Here is a 21,537-nt window from a genome sequence, read left to right as displayed (position 1 = left end):
AATATCGATCGTGTTCCTTTCTAAATGGTCGTCATAGATAAAATGACAAACCTCAATTCTACGGTACAGTACCACACCACATTAACTAATGACTAAAAAAAAACTTTCGTTTCCCTTTGTTTTTTTCTGCGTTCTCGGGCCGGTCAAACTCAGTATGCCTACCACTTTCATGCATGGGCCCTCAGGCTATCTCCGAATGTAATCGCACGTGGCAAACTCCGAATGTACTCCTAATTAAAGTGCAGACTGCCGACAAAACTACAGGTCTAATTGACATGATGCCGGACAAGCAAACATGCTCAGTTTCCATGAAGTCTAGTTTGTCTGTAGAACTCAGGTTCAGTACGGAGTAGTTCTCTTTTACTTCCAGGAATTGGAGATGCGTCTCCACTTCATAGTGCTCGGCGGCATACCCTCTCTAGTCATGGCACTTGGCACTGACCGATGAAAAGAGATCAGGAGGATGCATACACTCTCTAGTCTCTTCTCGAAGGCACGACATGCTAGTTTCCGAGAAAACACAGCAGCTTGGCATGCAAGCATTTTTCTTTTGATCCGAGTAACGGATCGAGCATGTAGTCCTCATGAAATTAACTGAATTAACTAGCTAAAAGCCACACGTAAATCTTCAAATCAAAAAGGCACTCCTTTTTTCATGGTTTCACGCGCGCAGTGGAAGTCAATTATTGGAACTGCGGGAGCGATGCAATCTCCAGTTCACCTGCCAGGCTACCACTCTCGGGGCTATCTAGCTAACGTGTACTCCAAAAGTCCAAACTCCGGGCACTAGCTCGCACGTGTGCCCTTGCACGGGCGGGTAGGTGTGGCTGCATGCATGCAGAGGAACTGAAGGAAGTACTACTTGTCCAGCTAGCAAAACAATGTGATTAAAGTACGGTATAAACCGCCGACAAATTAACACAGCAGGTTTATTTGACATGATCCGAGACAAGTAAACATGCGTGGTTTCGATGAAGGCCGGTTGTCTGTTTTGACTTCGGAGCTCAGGCTTTGATATATCTGAACACGAGTGTGAAATGGGTGAAAGGGTTAATTTGAGCCACTGTTCGATCGGTCGCATACTCTCCGTCGGATGGCACGAGACCTGAATATATGGAAGCTGCATGCACAATATCAGTGCACAATATTGATTTTTTTTTTGAGAAAGACGGTATTGATTTGGTGTACTTGAACCGTCTGTGTACAGTATCCGTTTAAGATTTTTTCTTCTTTATTTTACATTGGCCCAGCCCATCTCATCTTATCTCTCATTTTTGGCCTAGCCCACTGCATCACACCCTAATCTTCTTTTCTGGCCCAGCCTCTGTCTACACTCCACACCTATTACCCGATCCCCGTTACCCGAGCTGCCTCGCGCCCTCGCCTAGTCGCCTGCCACCTCGCGTCCGCCTGCCGCCGCCAGCCCGGTCCGAGCCTCCTCGCCGCCCGCCGCCTCAAAGCCGCTCCTCGCCGACGCCTCCCGCCGTCCCGCGAAGAAGACGACGTGGCCGCCTCCCGCACGCCCGCACGCGAAGAAACCATCGGCGGGCCTGTTTGGGGCCCACCGGGCTAACCTGGCCCTGGTCGGCCCGGCTGGGCTGGTGTGCCGTGCCTGGGTCTGGTGTTCGGCGGAGCGGGCCGACAGCTATAGTCGTGATTTCGCTCAAAAAAAGAAGAAGCTAGCGTCCCCGGCCCTCGCAGCCAAACCTCCCGTACGCTGCATGGCATTTGCACCTACACCTGTCTTCTCCTTTTCTTAATTTTTTTTCTTTTCCTTAATTCTCTGCCCATCCCATCTAATTAGCAGTCGGTCCCAGCTTCCCTCTCTCCTCTGTACGTCTCCTCCAATCGATCCTTTTCCCAGGACCTGTTCATCCTTTCCTGGCCGGCAGTGGATTTGGCCGCCGCCGTCCTCAACTCCGGCGACGACATCATCCCACGTCCGCCCCCGCCCCCGTCGCCACGACATCGTCCCGCGTCCGTCCCCGCCCCCGTCGCCACGGAGAGCTCTGTCCCGGGCTTCTCTGCGGAGAGCTGCTGTCCCGGTGATTTCGCTGTGATTTTTGATTTTGATTTTTGGTGCACCACATGAATTTTGATTTTGGATCCATCATGTACCGTGATTTTGTGTTGTGATTTTGAAGTAGTGATTTTGGAGCACCATCATGTACCATGTGATTTTTGAATCTTTGTGGTTTCCTATTTAAATGTTCGCGATCTGATGTTTGTGTTCTAATTTTGTCCCGGCACATGATGCAATTTATCGTTGATGTGGTACTTGTTAATTGTATCTGTGATACCTTCACGTACTCATCATATACCTTCATGTACTCGTCATGTGCACGAGGTACTCACAAATTGTTAAGGTAAATGTGATGTACCATACGATGTACCCATATCATAAATTCATGTATAGAAAATATTTAAAAACTGTTAAGATACAATACATATATCTAATGTACTAAATATAAATATGTACTTCAAAAATATGTCATGTATCATAATATACTTAAAATGGGAGAGAGAAAGAAAAAGAAAAAAGCAAAAGGTTGTCAGCGGTGAGAATCTTAAAACTCTCTAATTTAAAATGGAGAGAGAGAAAGAATTACAAAAAAAGCAAACTTATTGCTAGCACTGCAAATGCGACATAGGTTACGGGCTCCGCGTTATAGGCCCTCGCATCGTTTCGCATTCCGATTCCGCCTCTCCTCCCCGCCGCCGTCGCTGCCCGCTTTCCTTTTCGCTTCCTCCCCAAAGCCAAAAGACAACCACGCGACTCTGAGCAGACGCTGATTTGGCAGTGTCCACCCTAATCGGGATACTCCTCGCAGCCGTCGTCTGGTGCGGAGCCTACCTCGCCGCCGCCATCTCCTCCGCCTTCTAATCTCCCCTCACTTCCCTCTTCTAACCCTAACCCCCCTTCTCCCCTCGCCCCCCCCCTCCCCTTCTCTAAACCTTACTCCAGACCAAACACCTCCACCAATCACTGTGCCGTCATGGGTTTCGCGCAGCTCGTCATCGGCCCCGCCGGCAGCGGCAAGGTGACCGCCTCCGATTCCCCGCCCGCTCCCTTTTTTTTTGGTTCATGCTTAATTCAATTTCTATCGCTAATATTGTTCTGGGGGCGAATTGGTTGGTTATACCTATACGTGTAGATTCCTTCTATTTTTGTTGTATGGCTCTGTGATGTTTTGATGGGGGTTAGGTTCTTATCTGTGCTGAGCTGCTGATTCCTGGTGAATTAAGTTACTTCTCTGCTTCATGGCTAGGGTTCAGTTAAGCTTAGTGACCTGAGATGGCTATGCCTATAGGTGTCTATTCCAGAGAATTCATCTGATTGAAGCGGTTGCGCTGGGGTTAGAGTTTGGTTAAGTACATGTTGAGAAGTGGAGTTTTCTAATCAGTTATTAATCCTCTGCAGTCGACTTACTGCTCCGGTTTGTATCAACATTGTGAGACGGTGGGCAGGAGGATTCATATGGTCAATCTGGATCCAGCTGCAGAGCACTTCAGCTATCCTGTAGCTACTGGTAAGAATATCTTTATGCCGCTGTGCACATATTTACACATATGGCTCTTAATCAGCTTCTTTTGTTATTTTGAAGATATTAGGGAGCTCATATCGTTGGATGATGTCATGGAGGAGCTTGGGATGGGACCAAACGGCGGGCTCATCTATTGCATGGAGTATCCTATTGTTTGAATACTCTGTTGATCTGTTGTTGATTGCTGTCTTCCAAGCTTAACCCCCTTACGGCATATTATCTGCAATGCAGTTCTGTTGCATTTTAATATTTACAAGTAGGTTGGAGGGGCCAACATTAGGCCACTGGAGCAGAATTGGGCTTATAACACATTGCTGCAATTATTTTGCATCACTCTTGAGGCTCACATATTTAGTATATGTTAGTTTGAAAGACTTGGCAACTAGAACTGGAGAGTCCTCTAGGTCGTGCCCATGCAACCATCAGATAATTCACATGTTCTTCATTACGTCTAGAATTAAACCGCCTTCTGTTTTCTTTTACCAGCAATAGTTAAATGTATATGTTCCAATAGCTAATAGTGTTGGTGCACTTGCATGATTCGTTATCTAGATAGCAGATACTGTGACATTCAGTTATATTTCAATTTGCTGGTCCTTTTGTTATAGGCCTTTGCATGGATGCTACCTTGTACACTTATGATTGGATGGCATTCCATGCTGTGAATTTGACTACTTATCATAATAGTTAATTTTCAGAGGTTGCAACTTACACACTTCATGCTGGCTCCTCTTCTGGTTGTACTCTGTACTCAAATAAATAGCTACATTTGTAATGTAGTTATCTGGCCCATTTCGGTTATGCAATTCAAAACGATGTAGAGGTTCTTTATTGGCGGCTTTGTTAGGATCTTATGTTGTCAGTTGTTGTTTCCTTAAGAGATCCTTAGGCACCTTGAAGATAATTTGGACGATTGGTTGGATGAGCAATTAGAGAACTATTTGGATGATGACTATCTTGTGTTTGATTGCCCAGGTAAGATTCTCAATTCATCTTTGCTTGCTTTAATTGTGTTTTCTTTGTGAGCTGGACTACTAAATGTCACTAACCATTTTTACCACCTACCGGGCTTGGTGAAACAAACAATGAATCATTTACCTACTGTATCTGTATGTATGTATTATACATGCACCCTAAGTGCACATGTTACCATCTTGATATATCTCTTGTGTGGGTCTGTAGCATGTGCATTCCTTATTCCTTGCTATTATATGGAAAGAGGTGATACTTAGGTTTCTTACTATTACCTTAACACAGTTAACCCAAGGGTCCACATCTTGTTTTCCCAGGCCAGATTGAACTCTTTACCCATGTTCCAGTTCTTCGTAACTTTGTTGAGCATCTGAAACGGAAAAATTTCACTGTTTGCGCTGTGTACCTTCTCGATTCGCAGGTTAGTATCACTAATACAGTTTTCATCTATGACAACACTGAGCTCAAAGTCTCAAACCGACTGATTTCTGTTCTGTTTTTCTTGATGCAGTTTGTCAGTGATGTAACAAAATACATTAGCGGCTGCATGGCTTCTCTTTCAGCCATGATTCAGCTTGAACTTCCTCATATCAACATCCTTTCAAAGATGGACCTGGTTTCCAACAAAAAAGATGTGGAAGAGTATGTTGTTTTCTTTTATCCTTTACTTACCTTTGACAATTTAAAGTTACCTTTTTTTTACTAATATTTTTGGTATTTCTAGGTATCTAAATCCTGAGGCACAGGTTCTTCTTTCACAGCTGAATCGACATATGGCACCTCGGTTCGGCAAGTTAAACAAGGCTTTAGCTGAACTGGTATGCCTTCCATGAACCTGTAAATTCTGCATATCATCCTTTATGAATCCATGTAATTCTCAATATATCAGGGTGAGTTGTTTGTTTGTTATGTATAAACTCATAAATAGACTTGTATCCTATGCATTGGATTGTTTTTATTTCCGATGAACTTTTTTTTTCCAGCATCGTTAATATTTGCTCTGTCGACATATGGGTTAATTTTTCATTTATAATGAGATATATCATCTTATTCTGTGCTTATGTTATGGCTTCTTACCACTCACTGTTCTGTACTGCAAAACAACTTACTTAATTTCGATGATACTTCTTTTGAGATTGTTAGGACCGTGGACAACTCATCATTGATATATCTAAAGTTTGACGGGGAAGTGGAACTACTGTAGCATTATATCTATGCTTATTCATATTCCAAGTAGACAGACGACACCTATGTTTGATGTTGGGAGTCTCAGGACTTCTGGAATCCATACATTGATATGACGCAGACCGATAAATTCATCTTGAGATGCTTATGGCAACGTTTTGAATAGATTCATTGATATACTGATGTACTAATTTCCTCATATCAGCTTTTGATAAGTTATAAGTTATTTGCTCGAATATTCTGTCCCGACCTGCAATTTTGATGTGAGTACTACTATCATGTAGGTCGACGATTACAGCATGGTGAATTTCATACCACTTGACTTGAGAAAGGAGAGCAGGTAATGCTGTTTTTTTCTCTCGGTTTAAATCTTGATCCTTGTTTGTTTCCAGATGTCAGGCCTTTTTACATGATGTATACTTTGTGTGGACATCAAGTGATCGAAAGAGCCCTTTGCCACTTGAACCTCTCTTTTTTTTTGGAATATTTGGCACTTGAAATTCTGATCCCTAGACATGCTACTTATCTTTTGCATTCCATTGGTATACTGGTCCTGCCTTAGAAAAATTCTTATTACGGCATCAACACAATTTTGGGTGGGTAAGATTTGTAAATGAGATGGTTGTTTAATTGAAATTTGCAAATGCTGTTTCTGGGTGAATTCGAAGTATATTGCAACAGCGATATAAACTTTTCAGCAACATTCAAGTGTGGTACTGATTCAGTTACCACAGACGTTAGATTTCCAGTCATTTCCATGTCGTGCACGGATCAGTTTGCCTCTTCAGATGTTTTCTAGGTCTTTTTTGTATTCCTAACCATCCCTTGCTTTTCTAGCATTCAATATGTGCTGTCATGCATCGACAACTGCATACAGTATGGGGAAGACGCCGATGTGAGGGTTAGGGACTTCATTCCTGAGGAAGACTGATCATTTGATCATGCAGAAACCGCGAACTGGTTGGTATCATGTAGTGGCATGGGAGGGGAACATGGTAAGAACAGCAGAAGTCTCACCTGATATGAATTTATCGTTAGACCAAACAAAGCAGAATACATATGCAAGCTTGTGTAAATCAGCTTTTATATGCTTCTGTAGTAGGGAAGTTGCTTGTAAAAATGCTGGTCTGGAGCTTTTGGACGGTGTTAAACATGAGTAGTAAATGTTTTGACAGCAACATTTGTAGTAAACGCTGCGTGCTTTAATGACACTAATTCTGTTTGATTTCGGGGATTGATGATGATTAATTAAGCAGCAGCCGCTAGGGTAATTACTGTTTCGATCGGATTTTTCTTTGTATTGCGTAACATGGGATGCGACTGCAGAGTGCTTCCATCCATCATCTCTTCCCCCCTCCCTCAGGGCTAGTCACGGGCCTCTAGCAAGGCCATCAAAAGCTGTTGCTGCCGTCATCTAGATCCGGCCATCGCAGCAGACTATGAGAAAATATTGAAATAGCCTCTGGAGCGGTGATTTTACCGGTGCCGATGTCAGGTATGTACGGTTGCCTTCCGTGCCGTCGGATCGGTCGCTGAGATCCGCGCTGTCCCCTGCGTCTCTGGATCTGGCGCAAGGATCCTAGCGCGCAACGGGCGGCAGATCAGTTGCCGGTATATACTGACGCCGGTAAAAACACTTTTGCCTCGGGAGAGCCTTTTTTCCACGAATGGCCAAACATCACTCTCTGGGGATTTATCGAGAAAGCTGGCGCCAATTTGGGTTCTGGGTTTGAATTGGTTAGCGACTTGGACTACGGGTCTAAATACCAAACTGATTAAGACTAATCTTGATTAACACAAGCTGGACTAAAACACCCCTTTTAAATCTCCCACAAGAATACTCTTTACAAAAATATTTAGGGAGGGTGCACGAAGCACACTGCACACCTCAATAAATTTGCAAGATCATTAATTGTTTCAGACAAACATTTCTCCTACATTTGTGCTATTCTTCAAGGCGAACCTTCGCTATAGTTGAGTTAAATCATGCTCCAGAAAACCATGCTAGGAAGTGAAGAAGAGAACCATTTTAACCATGCAGTAATTGCCTTTGTGTGTTAAACACTTAAACTTTTATGCTTTCTGTGATTTTGCAAGTTTTTTTCAGGGAAAGACTGAAGGGGAAACCTCTAAAGTATATTGTGATTTGTGAGCATCAGGATTTGAATCCTGCTGGGTGGAGTTATGCACCCACAACTCCACCACCACACCAAGAGATGTTTCTCTTCGTGTGATTTTGCAAGTTTGCAAAGAAATTTGAAACTTAATTTGCAATCCAGTGGAATTGGTCTTAACAATCAGCCTTCAGATTATTGATTTATCAGACTTTTCTTTCCTGCAGTACACGCTTGCACAAGATGCAAAATTCACCCAACAAATATAAGAACAACAAGTAGTAACCAATGGAAATTAAACAATAATTTTTTTCTTGGGATGGCGGCTTTAAACAATATTTTTCCTCCAATGGAAATTTTGGCCCTGGAAGGCAATACATAGGTGTCACTTCTGGACATTTATTGCATCATAAATTGTGGATTTAAAATGCAAGCATACATCCCATATAGAACACATGTTTAATAACTAATAAAAGGTTTACCTAGCAGCCTACAAAGTCAAATTTTCGTTTTGGTACAGTAATAATAAATAACTTATAGAGAAATTAAATTCAAAAGACACATATTGTGGAGACGTGCGTTGCATGTGCAAGCTCACTAGTGTTTAATAACTCATAAAAGGTTTACATAGTCAAATTTTCGTTTTGGTACAGGCAGTGTGTTGTGTCAAATAACCACGAAATTGTAATAGTACGGGCAAAGGCAGAATCCAACTATGTGTTTCAGCAAAGGACGTAAAATAACGTTGTGCTGTGGCCAATTTTCACTAACTAAATGAACCATTATAATATTTTCATTACCGTTACTCTGAAGATCAGACAACCACCCCACCGCTCTTCTCTCGCGTTTCTCCAGAAGTGCCTCGTCGGCCCCTCTCCCTCCCGGCCAGGGGGAGGGGGCCCTCCGGTCCTGGTAGCAGTAGTCTAGGTAGCTCCGTTGTAGTAGCTAAATAAGCGGCCTTAGGGGCTCTGTTGGCATCCTGCCGCTTCGTCCATGGCCGCCTGGAGTGCTCGGATCTGGCGGCCAGCGGTGGTTTTCCTTCGCTTGGTTGTCCTCGGTGTTTTCCTCGTGGTCGGATCTGGTGTTTTCTTTTCTCCCTTCTTTCTTCTCCTTGCCTTCTCCACGAGCCGCCGCGGTGGTGAGCCGAGAGAAGGCAGTTGCGTCGACCTTCTCCGTCCAGAAGGTCCTTCTGGATGCCTGAATCGTGGGGGATTAATCTCTCATTTTCACTCTCCTGCAAGCTGTCGTGGTGGCGTTTGTGAATTGAAATCTGAGATGTTTTTTCCCCTTCGATTTGGCTCCCGATTACATCTCTCAAGTGCTGCTTTTTAGATCTTTGGGCGACTTCTTCCACGTCAGATTTTCCATACATATATCTTGTTCTTTTGGCTTTACAGCTATAGGCTGCGCTGAGGTTGCTCGGGCTGCTCGCCAAGGGCAGATGGGAAAGCCCTCGTCACCGAGCCCCAGATGTGGCAAACTTGGCATATTCAGGTTGAGCTCGGTGAAGCGTCTTTGAAATCTACAGCTCAACCTTCTACCTCCTGTGCACAAGTCAGAAGGACCGTCCGTCAAGCCACCGACGGAGCATCAACTGACTAGCATCAATTCGGAGGCCCTTGAAGGTTCAGTCAGCTGCTTTACCCCGGATGTCTCCTCCGGACAAGCATGTGGCTTCTACCGAAGTCTTCAGCAACTCTTAGCTGTAGTTTTAGCCTCTTGTTTAACCTGGTGTATGCATCTGTATGTTGCAAGTTGTTGTTCCATTTACTGCTGCTGGTTCTCCCTTTTACAAAAAAAAAACTCCAAAGATCAGACACACTTGGTTTCAACTTTCTATATATATATACACCCCTCATGGGTGACCTTGGCATGGCTCACATAGCTCCTCTGGCTCTGAGCCTCTCAGCTCCCCTAGCGCTTTCAATCTTTGTCTTGAAGCAGAGGAAGTTCAGTTAGTTCAGGACTTCAGGTGGATAGGACAGAAATTAAGCCATATCACTCTTAAGTAGCTGCTATCTACTTAGGTAGCCCTATCTTAGGCTAGCTTTATTAATCACATTGGCTATGGCAGTGTGGATGAAGAAAGGCCAGGCGGCGATGGCCGGGGCCACGCTGGTGCTGTTGCTGGCGGCTGCGTTCCAGCTGCACGCCGCGGACGCGCCGGCCCGCGGACGGCTGCCTAGCGGCGGTGCAGGTGCAGCAGGCCAACCTCCGCCTGTTTCGCCGCGGGCAGCCGGCGGCTGGCTGAAGAGGGGGGCCTCGAGCTGCACCAACTACGGCCCGGGCGGCAGCGGCGTTTGTCCTCCCCGCGGGCGGCGGACACTGCTAGGTCACCACTAGCTAGCTAGCATCCATGGATGTGTGAAAATCTGCATGCTGTTGATCGAATAGCTTGGCACATTTAATCATGTTTAATAAGTGCCTATGCAGGCAGCAGGCTAGCTGGTAAGTCTTAAGTGTCTAACGCGTGCATATATATGTTTGTTTGTTTGTTTCTGTAAATGTAAATATATCTGTAACTTGTGATCTGTCGGTGTCATGCATGGTTAACTAAGTATCTCTATATGTATCCCGTCGTTTTAATCAGCTAGCTTTTGGCCACTGGACTTATTCTTCCTTTGCTTTTTTTTTGTATCTTTTAACCGGAGGCAAATTTGCCTTGATCTTTCGGTATAGGCTATATATTGAGATAACGCGTACAATACCCTTAACGCTCGATGTAAGAGCAAGTTTAATAAGATGGTATAAACAGGCTATAAAAAATAATACAACCAACATGATCAGTCCACAGGCAGACTTATGTGAGCCAAGTTTCAATAAAATAGTATCCCGATTTATAATAACTGTCAAAAATTTAGTACAAAATTAATAAGCGTCGGAGATTTAATACAAAGTTACATTTATTATGGATCGGAGAAAATGCATGTTTATCGGTAACTACCGTGCATGCTGACTGTTAGATTGGTTATATATGAGATGGCAACATATTATAACCAACATATCATGAGTGGTCAGCTGCACACACAAGAAAAATGCGCATCGCAGCCTGCACAGGTGCACACAGATTAGTTCAGATGCTAGTTGCAAGTTTTACCGTTCACGTGTATCCGGAAATGGAAACGAACGGTCGACGGAGAAGCAAGACGATATCTAAATTGTCGGTAGGGGACGATAGAGCCACGTGCCGCTGTTCTGTGCATCTTCGACCTATGATGACTCTTTTCGTGTATGGTTGCATGCAGTTCTGCGTACGTGTCTTCTTTTCCCATCGGCGTGCGATGGCGGCCTTCCAAGTTCCAAAGTAGTTAAGCTTAACCAACTGCGCCGCCTTTTTCTTTCACTTTGTCATCATACATTTATATATGCCGGTTAGTAAACAATCATCCCATCATATTCCCATGCGAACATTTTTGTGGCCAGAGACTGTTAACCGTTGTGACGGTCGATTATTATCACATATACTCATATTGCGATAATCGACGATGACACCGGGGAGGATCCAGACTTTCTTCCATGTGGGTCCCACCGATGGAGGCCCGCATTTCAGAGACCGCGGGGCTAGAAATGTAACTCAATATTCACGAGTTAAACGACTAACTTTTTACTTGGGCCAACTCGGTCAGCTAGAGCTCGAAAGCCTAACGAGTCGTGCCGAAGAGTTCGTTAAAGAAATGAGTTTAATGTATCGTGTAACGAGCTACTCGTTTAACTGTACCAGAACATGACTGATTCAAGTCCAATAATCCAACACTACGTACTCCTGGTCTTTTCTCCAGCCCTCTTTTCCTTTATCGTCCATAGGAGCCAAGCCAAGTTTGTTTCTGATCGTTATGAAACGACTTGAGTTGAGCTATTATCTTAACAAGTTCTAACGAACCGAGCAGGTTCGTTATCCAGCCATAATTGTAGCGTATTTAGGCTAGCTAAAACACACCATCTGAAGAAAAAACAGAGGTAGATCGATCTCCACACATGTATCATATTCATATCGTATAATTCAAAGGTCACATCACATCATAGCCAATCCATTCACAAATAAATCATTTAGTGATATGTCATCATAATATACAGAGTAAGTATCACACATAAAAAACCAACTGCAAAAGTCAACGTAAATAGTACGGTTTTGTTATATCTAAGTTGTCTGATTTTTAGTTAAGAAAAAGTTGATTGATCCGCCGTCGGATCTTGCATGTGCTTTAATATTCAGAACAAATGATGGAGAAAGAGGAGTGAGGATGTTGACCAAATACTAATCTAACGGTTCTGACACGTAAACTGACATTTAAGCATTTTGCTTAAAAATCAATCGTCTAAGATAAAACCACACCCTAATTAATATTTCATCGTTTCACAGAAGGTTGATACTTTCTTTTTGCGAAGCACAGAAGGTTGATACTGCTCATCACAAAATATAAGGTCCGTTTGTGCTTATCTTTGATGATTCTGGGGAACCTCTCTCTGGTGTGATCTTTTTGGAATAGTGAACGCCGGAAATGCACACCAACCGTACCTGCTGCTGCTAGCGATCGAATCGCTTAATTGTGTCGGCGGAGCCTTTACTCTAACCCCCTGGAGTACCATAGATTCTTGAAAATAATAACGTCTACGATACGACGGTCGAGTCAGGAAACAACGCCGGCCGGCCGGCGTCAGGGAGGGGCATGTGTCAGAAAACTAATCGATCTCCATTTCATATATAGTTTTGAACTCTTTGAACAGTCGTGAGCAAAATGCTCTCAGCCGATGGTGGTGGTAGACACAGAGCAAAGCTAGTCGCGAAAGCCGAGCGATCGGGCGGCCGGGCGCGCGTATGATCCCGGCAGGCATGCGCGCACCTGCCTCTCATTGTCGTTCGTAAGGAGAGGCCGGCGCTCATCCGTGCTTTTTTCTTCCTTCGTTTACAAGCTGAAGTCGGTACTTTAATCTTTTCTTCTGCCCCTTTGATTTGCTTTTCCTGGAATACATGTAACGGCTTTCGAAGTTTTAAAATGGCTTGCCGACGCTTTGCTTGTGTGTAACGGTGCAAGTACCCTTGATCGATCGATCTATGCCATTTCGTGGCCCGGTGGCCGGCCATAGCATAGAGTGCGCGCGTGACATCTAATTAATTAATCATACATGTTAGTGGCTATGGTGCATAGCACATGCATGCATGCATGCATTCAGCCTATATATTCTAGGATGGCCACCACTCCACCAGCATTAGACATATCATCGTGGTGCGGTGAGGGGTACATAACTACATATGCACACGTGCGTTACGTCTTCGATTTAATTGCGATCGATGAAAAGGCGCTTTGGCATGCAGATCGAGCACCAGAGCCGCACCTATGTGCATGCAATATGGCAAAGCCCAAATTAAGCCCAATTAGACAAGTAATTATGGAGCTGGGCTCGCCCGTCTGGCTAGTCAGCAGCGGCCGCAACAAAGTCCTCGGAGAGAGACGGACATGTGGGCTTTTGCGTTGGGTTTGGCCTTTTCTATTTCTTGCACTTTTTTTGTCCTGCAAGCTTGGACTTTTTACCTGCATCGGCATCAGCAGCATACATCAGCGAGAGTCTGAGGAGAAAACGGCATGCACATTCCCGTTTCAGAAAGAAGAAGAAAACAGCATTCCTAGTTTTCTATACTCACGGCGGCCGGCCCCTGTGATGATTCCGCGAAAAACACGGCCAAATTCCACGAGGTATCAGTGAAACCGGCCGGGGGCTATTTCATGTTTTCTTTTCCCCCACGCGGCAGCTCTCACGCACCGACACGTGTTGCCCCCGCCGACTACACGGTCTGCGGTCTGCACAAGGAGAGCTCGTACGTGCAAATTAAGTGCAGTGGCGCGCCTCCAGCCCTCCAGCACCGAGGAAAACTTTCTCATGTAAACTTCGCGCAAAATAGCATGCACCGGGGAAATTGCGTCCCATCTCCCATGCACACGTTCCGGACGCTGCTAGCCTCCTGTATATATATACCTGCTCCCGTACGTGTCACTGGTACGAAAAAAAGGGAACGGATCCAAGGGAACCCAGCCAGATCATTCTCATTCTCTTCCCGGATCGAGCTCCTCCTCCGAACGTGGTTGCATATTCGGGTCTGCTAGCTTTCCATGAAGATGAAGCCAATGGGTGCACGGCGGGGTTCACCGTCCTCGGGCTGCAAGCAGGCTCGTGCGCTGCTCTTCATCCTCCTTGTCCTGCTCGCCACGGCCGCGCAGGATGCGAGCGCCGCAAGGACGGGGCCGTGGGCCGGGGCCGGGGGCAGCGGGCACGCAGGCCCGCGGGCGGCGAGATTGCTGACTGGGCCAGGGGGAGGGGCTTCTTGCTGCACCTACGATGGCAACACGGTCGGGAATTCGTGCTGCCCCTAGAGGCCAGCTCCGCGTAGCTCGTCGGGTCCCAGACGCGTGCCTCTCTCCACGTGTATAAAGTCAATTATTCATTTTTTTAGATTCAATTCGTTGATTCCTTCGTATCCGTGTAGAAGTACTTATAAATTGATGTGTAAGTTATTGTTTGGGTTTCGTTCGTTCGTTCCTTGATCGCGTTGCTGGGAGATCAACAAGAAAGTGCGGCATACTGCTGTGACTGAGGTTGTATGTTACAATTTATGTAAAAGAAGATAAAATTTGTATATACTCTTTCTGTTTTTAAATATATATTGTATCGTAGATATTAATATTTTTTGTATAAATTTGGTCAAACTTCAAAATAGTTGACTTGGAACAGAGATAACATTTTATATCTAAAAACACGTGCGATTGTTAAATCTCATACCCATAATTGAACTAGTCTCCATGGAGTATCGGTTTGTTGATTTGTAATTAAACTGGTCTACATGGCATCATCATTTTTTTTTCTAATTTTACCAAATGGACGAGCACGTTATCTATATGTTTCACCACAATGTTGGTTTTGGAGATCGAGAGATTTTTCGATGGTGAATTTCACATAATTGAATTTTCTGTTTTTGGACGATAAAGAAATTCAGTATTTCTATGTGGAATTGCACATTACGAGGCCTAGAGTTGCATGGAAAACTACTTGCGATTTTTAGGTGCATCAATTAATATTGCACATGTTCACGCTATGATAATTTGAGATAAACCTGAATGTGCCGTCATGGCAAATTGTCAGTTGACATGTCATTACCGAATCCGGCGATTCTCGAAAGTGTCCTAGGAATCGCATTCAGTTCTCCAGGTGCGAACTGCGAAGACACTTGCTTTCATTCGCTCAGGCATGTCATCACCATAAAAATCTTAAAAGGAAATTAATAGTAATCAGAAATTAAGCAAAGAAAAGCACACAATAAACGCAGCAAAAATATTCTCCTCTGCGTCTGTTACTCCTCCGCCTCACCTTCCCCTCGGCTCCCGCTCCGCTCCTCGCCGCCGTGCGTCGGCGGCAAAACGCCCGCGCCTAGGGTTCGCGAGAGTTCTCTCTCGCCGCATCGGCGGGCGCCGCCCATGTCACTCCGATCCAGCGACCGCAAGCTCTCATTCGAGCTCCTCGCTACCGACCTCGACGACGACGACCTCGACGGCCTATCCCCCCGCTCCCTCCCCGAGTCCTCCTCCGATGGCCAGCGCCGTCGCAGGAGACGCGCCAAGCGCAAGCAGGGGTTCCAGAGCCCCCCGATCGTGGAGGAGGAGCCGCGCGTGGACCGCGACGCGGCCGCGGCGGCGTTCAGGGTAACGGATCTGATGTCCGTCGTGGAGAAGGTGTGCCAGAGCTCGGATGCGGAGAGGTCCGTGGCGAGCCGTGTGACGTACGTTGGGGTGGAGTTGAGGCAGAGGAGCGTCTCAGGGAATGGGAGGGTGGTGGCAGCGCCTGCGGAAGACGCGACCAGCAGCTGCGGAAGCAGCGCACGGGAAAGCGCAGCGGCTGCCGCGGCGGTGGCTGATGTGACGGACGCGGCTTGCCGACCTGAGGTGAACGGTGACGTCAAGAAACTGCAGAAGGAGGAGTCGCTGGACTGGGAAAAGTTCATGAAGGAGAATAGCAACATTCTCGGAGGTATAAATCTCTGTTCGCTTGTTTCGGGCACATAGTTTAGTTTTTTATACTCCTACATCTCTTCCATGATACAAGCTTGTTTCACCTGTCCTGAACTTAGAACACTCGTATTCAGAAATTCTGCTAGTGTATGATTTGTAAATTTCGTCCCCTATGAGCACTTGTGAACTTCAAAACACCAAAATAAATAAATTCTGAAGTAAAAATTGCTGTTGGGATACACTGGAGGTGGTTTCTTTATAGGTTTTATGTGTCCAGCTAAATTTGGAAGAGCATGAGAAACAAAGTGCATTGTTGTTTAAGAACATTGGTAGAATGGCTTTAGTTTGAAGTTTTGTGGCTTTTCTTAGAAAATCTGCAGATAAACATATCATAACGTACATTTAATTGCTGATACTCCTTTTGAAGTCGAAAACATAAAGATGGACTGATTTTCTGTGACCTTGTCAAAAGTACCTCAGCAGTACAAGACAACAAAAGAAGTACTGGGAGTTGGATCCAAATAACTTAAACTAGCAAGGTAGATAATTCATTCTTTGTTTTGAGGAAATTATGCATTTTTTTTGTTATTACCAGATGTGGGTTTGCATTTTCTTTTAACTGTCCAATCCATATCTTTCGTTGCTTTTTCTATGGGTTTAGATGAACACGGCTTTGAGTTAAGAAGTCCAATATGTGCCTTGACACCTTTTTTCAACTACGTGCTACTGCAGAAGTTGAGCGCCTTGACAATTCACCATTCAGATACTTCATTGGAGAATTGTATAGTGGTAATTCACTTAGAAGTACAATAGCAGTGGGTAATGATAAGAAGCGGCAGAGGGTCTACAACACTATGTTTCACGTGCCTTGGAGATGTGAACGGGTATATAACTGCACTTGCAATGTGAACTCTTGCTTTGTGCCTATAAATGAGAGCATGTATTATAGGACTGTCCTAAGTAGTATTTGGAATTTTAGGGTCTTTGCTAGCATTGCTGGATTGAATTCAATATGCATCAGTTGTGCAATATTTCTGAAACCACGTTAGGACCACATATTTTGACTTAAATTAATATTTCTACAACTCTAAACCATGTTGTGCAATATTTCTACAACTCTAAATTAGTTTCAGTATATCCGTCATGATATATATCTTCATAGTATACTTATTTGATATCGTAGATATTAGTACATTTTGCTATAAACTTGGTCAAACTTTAAGAAGTTTTACTTAGGACAAAGCCGAAACGTCTTATATTTAGGAACAAAGGTAGTATTGTCTGCATCCTAAGTTATAACAGATCCAGACGAATAGTTGAAGTGGTTATCCAATCTCAACATTTATAACTATTGACTAGGCTAATAGGCTATATATACATAGAATGTGCCTGGTGCTCTGAGTTTCCTAGTAGACTCCTGAAATGGTAATGAACTAATGATTGCACCATAATCTGATGCCACCCTCATAAATGAACGATAGGTCATTTGCTATCCATTACTTTACATGTTTCTGGAGTTATTGTGCATTTCTGTAATAATGGGAAGATGTTTGATTGTGATCAATGCTGCAGCTAATTGTCGCAGGATTCTTTGTCTGCTTGGATTCTTTTCTGTCTTTGCTCACCATTATGCCTGCAAGAATTGTCATGACAGTTTGGCGAGTGCTGAAAACCAGGTGGGCGAAGCTATTGTGGACTAGATGATCTACATATTAATAGGTTTTGGCAAAATTTTGTGATATATGATACAAATTAAATACTTGATCACATATATTTTAGGATTATGTTTTTTTTTAAAAGGATACCATTTTTTTGGCGGCAACTGTATCTGAAGCTGCTTAGACTGACCTTAGGACATCTATTTATGGCATGTCTGGGAGGCTTCTGCTTAAATTTAAAGTTACCACTAGTTCAGGCCTTCTCACATAATCTTAATCTATTCTTTGCTGAAAACATTAACCCTTTGATTAGTTATCCTCCCCCAGAGAGGACCTCAATTGTGTTTTTGGGATCTACAAAAATGTTTCTTTTCTTATATAGGTTCCTTTTTTGGGTTGAGAGTATATATATTAGTAGTTCAATGATCCCTTCTAGTTGCAATAGCAACCATGTAAAAATTTAAAGTATGCTCCTTTATTTAAAATCTATAGGAATACACATTTCTTCTGCCCATGTTGTTCAGTGTTCATCATGTTCCTACAGTAAAGTAACGATACCATGGTTGAAAGGGTATACTTAGTCAGCAGAAGTAAATATTTTATCTGTTTGCTAGTAATCAAGTTAAGTGGACTGGCTGATTATACTTGGTATCATCGGTTGCCATTATTGGTCTAGTTTGTAGGTTGACCTTTTCTTTTTAAAGACTGGCAGACATTTACGATAGCCATATCTATATCAGAGGAAAAAATCCCAATGAATTATTTGTTGTTCATGATGCCACGTTTTGCTACACCAAGTGCTTGTAGCATCAGTGATTTTTCATCCGTTTACATATAATTGCTGTATTACTGTAAATGCACCTATTCCGAGTTGAATCCTTTGTTTGTGGCCCTTGAGTCCTTTACTTATTTATCTAATGTATTTGTGACAGGCAGTTTCTGCGGCCAAATGCTGCTGACTTATCAGATTATGGATGTTTTGTAGTTCTAGCCCTAGGGGTTGCTTCTTTGCAAATGATAGGTTCGGCCTTTTCCCTTGATTTTGCTAACCCAAAATGATATCGCACACTGATTTGATAAACAATTTGTTTTGTTTCCCAGATATTAGTTTGATTTACCATGTCATTCGCGGCCAGGGCACGATCAAACTGTATGTGGTATACAATGTACTTGAGGTAAGCAAATTCTTTGTTGGAAATGTATGTACATTATAGCAAGCACACTTAACCTTTTTCCCTATCTTCTTAGATATTTGACAAACTATGTCAATCATTTGGCGAGGATGTGTTGCAAGTTTTGTTCAACTCAGCTGAGGGACTGTCAACATGTTCAACGGATAATGCAACATTTGAACTGATGCGGTTCCTTTTAGACGAGGCTATTGCTGTCGTTGCATTTGATATCCTTTGCTGCAAATTATGCTACTGTACCTTATTTTCCTTTAACTATGAGTATATTTAAATTCTATAATTCCTTGATGTCAGAATTCCTTCAGTGGCAAATAAATTTCCAAGTAAAATTATGTAGCCCACACTGGTATGCAGTATCCAGCTGATTAGAAGCTCACAGTACTGATATGTTAGTAAAAATAAAATCAGAGTGGTTTGAGTTTTATATAACATCAAATTAGCCAACATTCAGTTAGACTGTAAGTTTCCGTCATTACTTTGTGGCTAGCATTTGATAATCTAGAGTTGATTTCCTTAACTAGTTATTACTTGTCCATTCATTTGTCCTGTTAGCCCAAGCTATCACCCTGTCAACATGTATTATTGCCCACAACAATGCACTATTGGCCCTTCTGGTGTCCAACAATTTTGCAGAGATTAAAAGCAACGTATTTAAGCGGGTTAGCAAAGAGAACCTTCACAATTTGGTCTACTATGGTGAGTTCTTATGATTGTCTCATTTTCAAATTTATAAATAATAATATGCTTGTGGGTTGCTGCATTTACTATGTTTCCATTGCCTGGATGATCCTTTTGGATCTACTGTTGGTTCATTGCATTGCATGCAGTTGTCACAATTTTCATGTATGGCTAACTATTGCTGCCAAGCCTTCTAGTGTTCAGCACTTCAGCTCTTTAGGTATGATGAATAGTGCTGAGTTCGATTTTGTAAATAAATTGCCTACATGGAATCATGCATCACTTTGGAGTATTAACTACTTTGGAGTATTCATGTTCTGGAAGCAAGTTGCGGGCCTTAAGTGCAAGGTTCAAGAAAATCATTGATTGCAAAAAGTACTATGTTTTATAGACTTAGTGTTTAATTAGCACCGTGCTCTGTATTTAACATGCTGAGTTTCTTTTTTCTTCCATTTTTACGATGCTTAATTGTTGAGAAATTATTGAACCTGTTTCTCATTTGTTTCATCATTAAAATTTGCAGACATCATCGAGAGATTTCACATCACAGCATTTCTACTGTTTGTACTAGCTCAGAATATCTTGGAGGCAGAGGGACCATGGTTTGACAGTTTTCTTGTTGTAAGTTGAATGTTTATTTCATACTTTTTCACCAAAAACCAGAGGCTTATTTGGTTTGAGAAGTAACATCACTTCTTTTTGTCACTGCAGAATGCCTCTTTGGTATTTATGTGTGAAGTACTTATTGATGCTATTAAGCATTCTTTCCTTGCAAAATTTAATGAGATAAAGCCAGTTGCTTATTCAGAGTTCTTGGAAGACCTATGCAAGCAGGTGATGCGCGGACAAAAATTTCATCAGTCACATGTGTATATGGAATTCTTTATTCTGATAAATTCCTGCCTACATAGCTTAAGCTGCTTTGATACCCAGATGAATAAGCAAACAACAGCGGTATTCAGAATGATTTCCGAGTTAAAAAATGTGAAACACCCAATTTACTAATGTTAATTTGGTTAGTGGGCAAATATTGGTTTTATATACTGCTGTTATTTTACAGTGCTGCTTTCCGAGGTTTCTAACTTTTCCTTGGTAATCTGTGGGCACGTATTCACTCTCTTTTTTTACAGCAGTGGCATGTCTCACTCTATTTACTGCCTTTCTCCTGATGGGTGTCACTTGGGAAATTGTATCTATACGTACATATGTTGATGAATAATTTTACTTGCCATTTAGCTCTCCATATGTTTGTCCTTTCGGTGTCCATGGGAGATGCTCGAGTATTATTTTCATGATTTCATTTGTTGAACATACCAAAATTCTGTGATATTGCTAGTTCATTTGCCTAGAATTTGAACATTGTTCATCTGAATGTTGCTACTAATGCTCATATTGCTGACAAATATCCGCACAGATTTTGAACGAGCAATCTGATGACCGTCAGAAGGATCTAACATTCATCCCCCTAGCCCCTGCTTGTGTTGTAAGTTCACACGTGAAATGTAAATGCTCTTGTGCTGCCAATTTGTATTTACAGATTTCACTAACGAGCAAGTTATGCACTGTTTGTTTAGGTAATTCGTGTACTGACTCCAGTGTATGCCACCCTCCTGCCCGTTGGCCCATTCATCTGGAGAACATTCTGGATTTTGCTCTGGTCAGTTCTGACCTACTTTATGCTTGCCATATTCAAGATACTAGTGGGATTGGTACTGCGCTGCCTCGCGACTTGGTATGTAAATCTTCGCCTCACAAGAAAACAACATGTGGACTGAGTACTTGGCACCGTAATCCTGGTGTCAAGATGACATCCTTGCGAAAATTTGCTGTGGTGCTTGAAGTACAGCAACCACTGCATCGGTTGTGAGTTCAGTCATACATTGCCCTATGACAGAAAATTCTTTACAGTATAGTACAGCAGAGAGGAATATGACAAATATCTTCTTTTTCCGTGACGTTCGAGGAACTGGGTATAGTCCAATTTTGCAGTGTTTATAGTTTCTTTCTGTAATCCTTCTGTTGATAGTTCGTAGCTTCATCCTAAAGTTATATCTGCTGCAACCTAGAGAAGATTTTTTGCAAAAAGGCTTGTGAATCTACCAAGACATGATTGTACATTGCTACATTTTATTTGAGAAGAAAGAGGTTTCACCGCTGCGACTGTCAAACTTTCTGTTTCAGACATTGCGTCTCTACTT

General features: G+C 43.1%; 2 protein-coding genes across 2 annotated transcripts; both read left to right on the top strand.

The window, feature by feature from the left end:
* The first annotated feature begins 2,701 nt into the window (after positions 1-2,701).
* On the top strand, positions 2,702-6,938 carry LOC100844135 (GPN-loop GTPase 3). Its single transcript, XM_003560575.4, has 9 exons — positions 2,702-3,041; positions 3,422-3,530; positions 3,606-3,687; positions 4,435-4,520; positions 4,835-4,938; positions 5,029-5,159; positions 5,242-5,335; positions 5,987-6,042; positions 6,540-6,938. The coding sequence occupies exons 1-9, from the start codon at positions 2,997-2,999 to the stop codon at positions 6,631-6,633; spliced, it is 801 nt and encodes a 266-aa protein (XP_003560623.1). The 5' UTR covers positions 2,702-2,996; the 3' UTR covers positions 6,634-6,938.
* An 8,181-nt stretch (positions 6,939-15,119) lies between these two features.
* LOC100842089 (protein POLLEN DEFECTIVE IN GUIDANCE 1) lies at positions 15,120-21,507 on the top strand. Its single transcript, XM_003560571.4, has 11 exons — positions 15,120-15,832; positions 16,546-16,697; positions 17,386-17,489; positions 18,404-18,492; positions 18,573-18,646; positions 18,720-18,870; positions 19,190-19,357; positions 19,863-19,960; positions 20,051-20,173; positions 20,754-20,822; positions 20,914-21,507. The coding sequence occupies exons 1-11, from the start codon at positions 15,283-15,285 to the stop codon at positions 21,112-21,114; spliced, it is 1,779 nt and encodes a 592-aa protein (XP_003560619.1). The 5' UTR covers positions 15,120-15,282; the 3' UTR covers positions 21,115-21,507.
* The last annotated feature ends 30 nt before the right edge of the window (positions 21,508-21,537 follow it).

Source organism: Brachypodium distachyon, chromosome 1 (assembly GCF_000005505.3).
Source record: "Brachypodium distachyon strain Bd21 chromosome 1, Brachypodium_distachyon_v3.0, whole genome shotgun sequence".
NCBI lineage: Eukaryota > Viridiplantae > Streptophyta > Magnoliopsida > Poales > Poaceae > Brachypodium > Brachypodium distachyon.
This window is presented reverse-complemented; position numbering and strand designations above follow the sequence as displayed.

Coding starts and splice junctions, on each gene's coding strand:
- LOC100844135 (XM_003560575.4), top strand. CDS start 2,997: ATGGGTTTCGCGCAGCTCGTCATCGGCCCCGCCGGCAGCGGCAAG. Junction 3,531..3,605: donor CAGCTATCCTGTAGCTACTG/GTAAGAATATCT, acceptor GTTATTTTGAAG/ATATTAGGGAGCTCATATCG. Junction 5,160..5,241: donor AACAAAAAAGATGTGGAAGA/GTATGTTGTTTT, acceptor TGGTATTTCTAG/GTATCTAAATCCTGAGGCAC.
- LOC100842089 (XM_003560571.4), top strand. CDS start 15,283: ATGTCACTCCGATCCAGCGACCGCAAGCTCTCATTCGAGCTCCTCGCT. Junction 18,871..19,189: donor TATTGCTGTCGTTGCATTTG/ATATCCTTTGCT, acceptor ACTAGTTATTAC/TTGTCCATTCATTTGTCCTG. Junction 20,174..20,753: donor TGGAAGACCTATGCAAGCAG/GTGATGCGCGGA, acceptor ATATCCGCACAG/ATTTTGAACGAGCAATCTGA.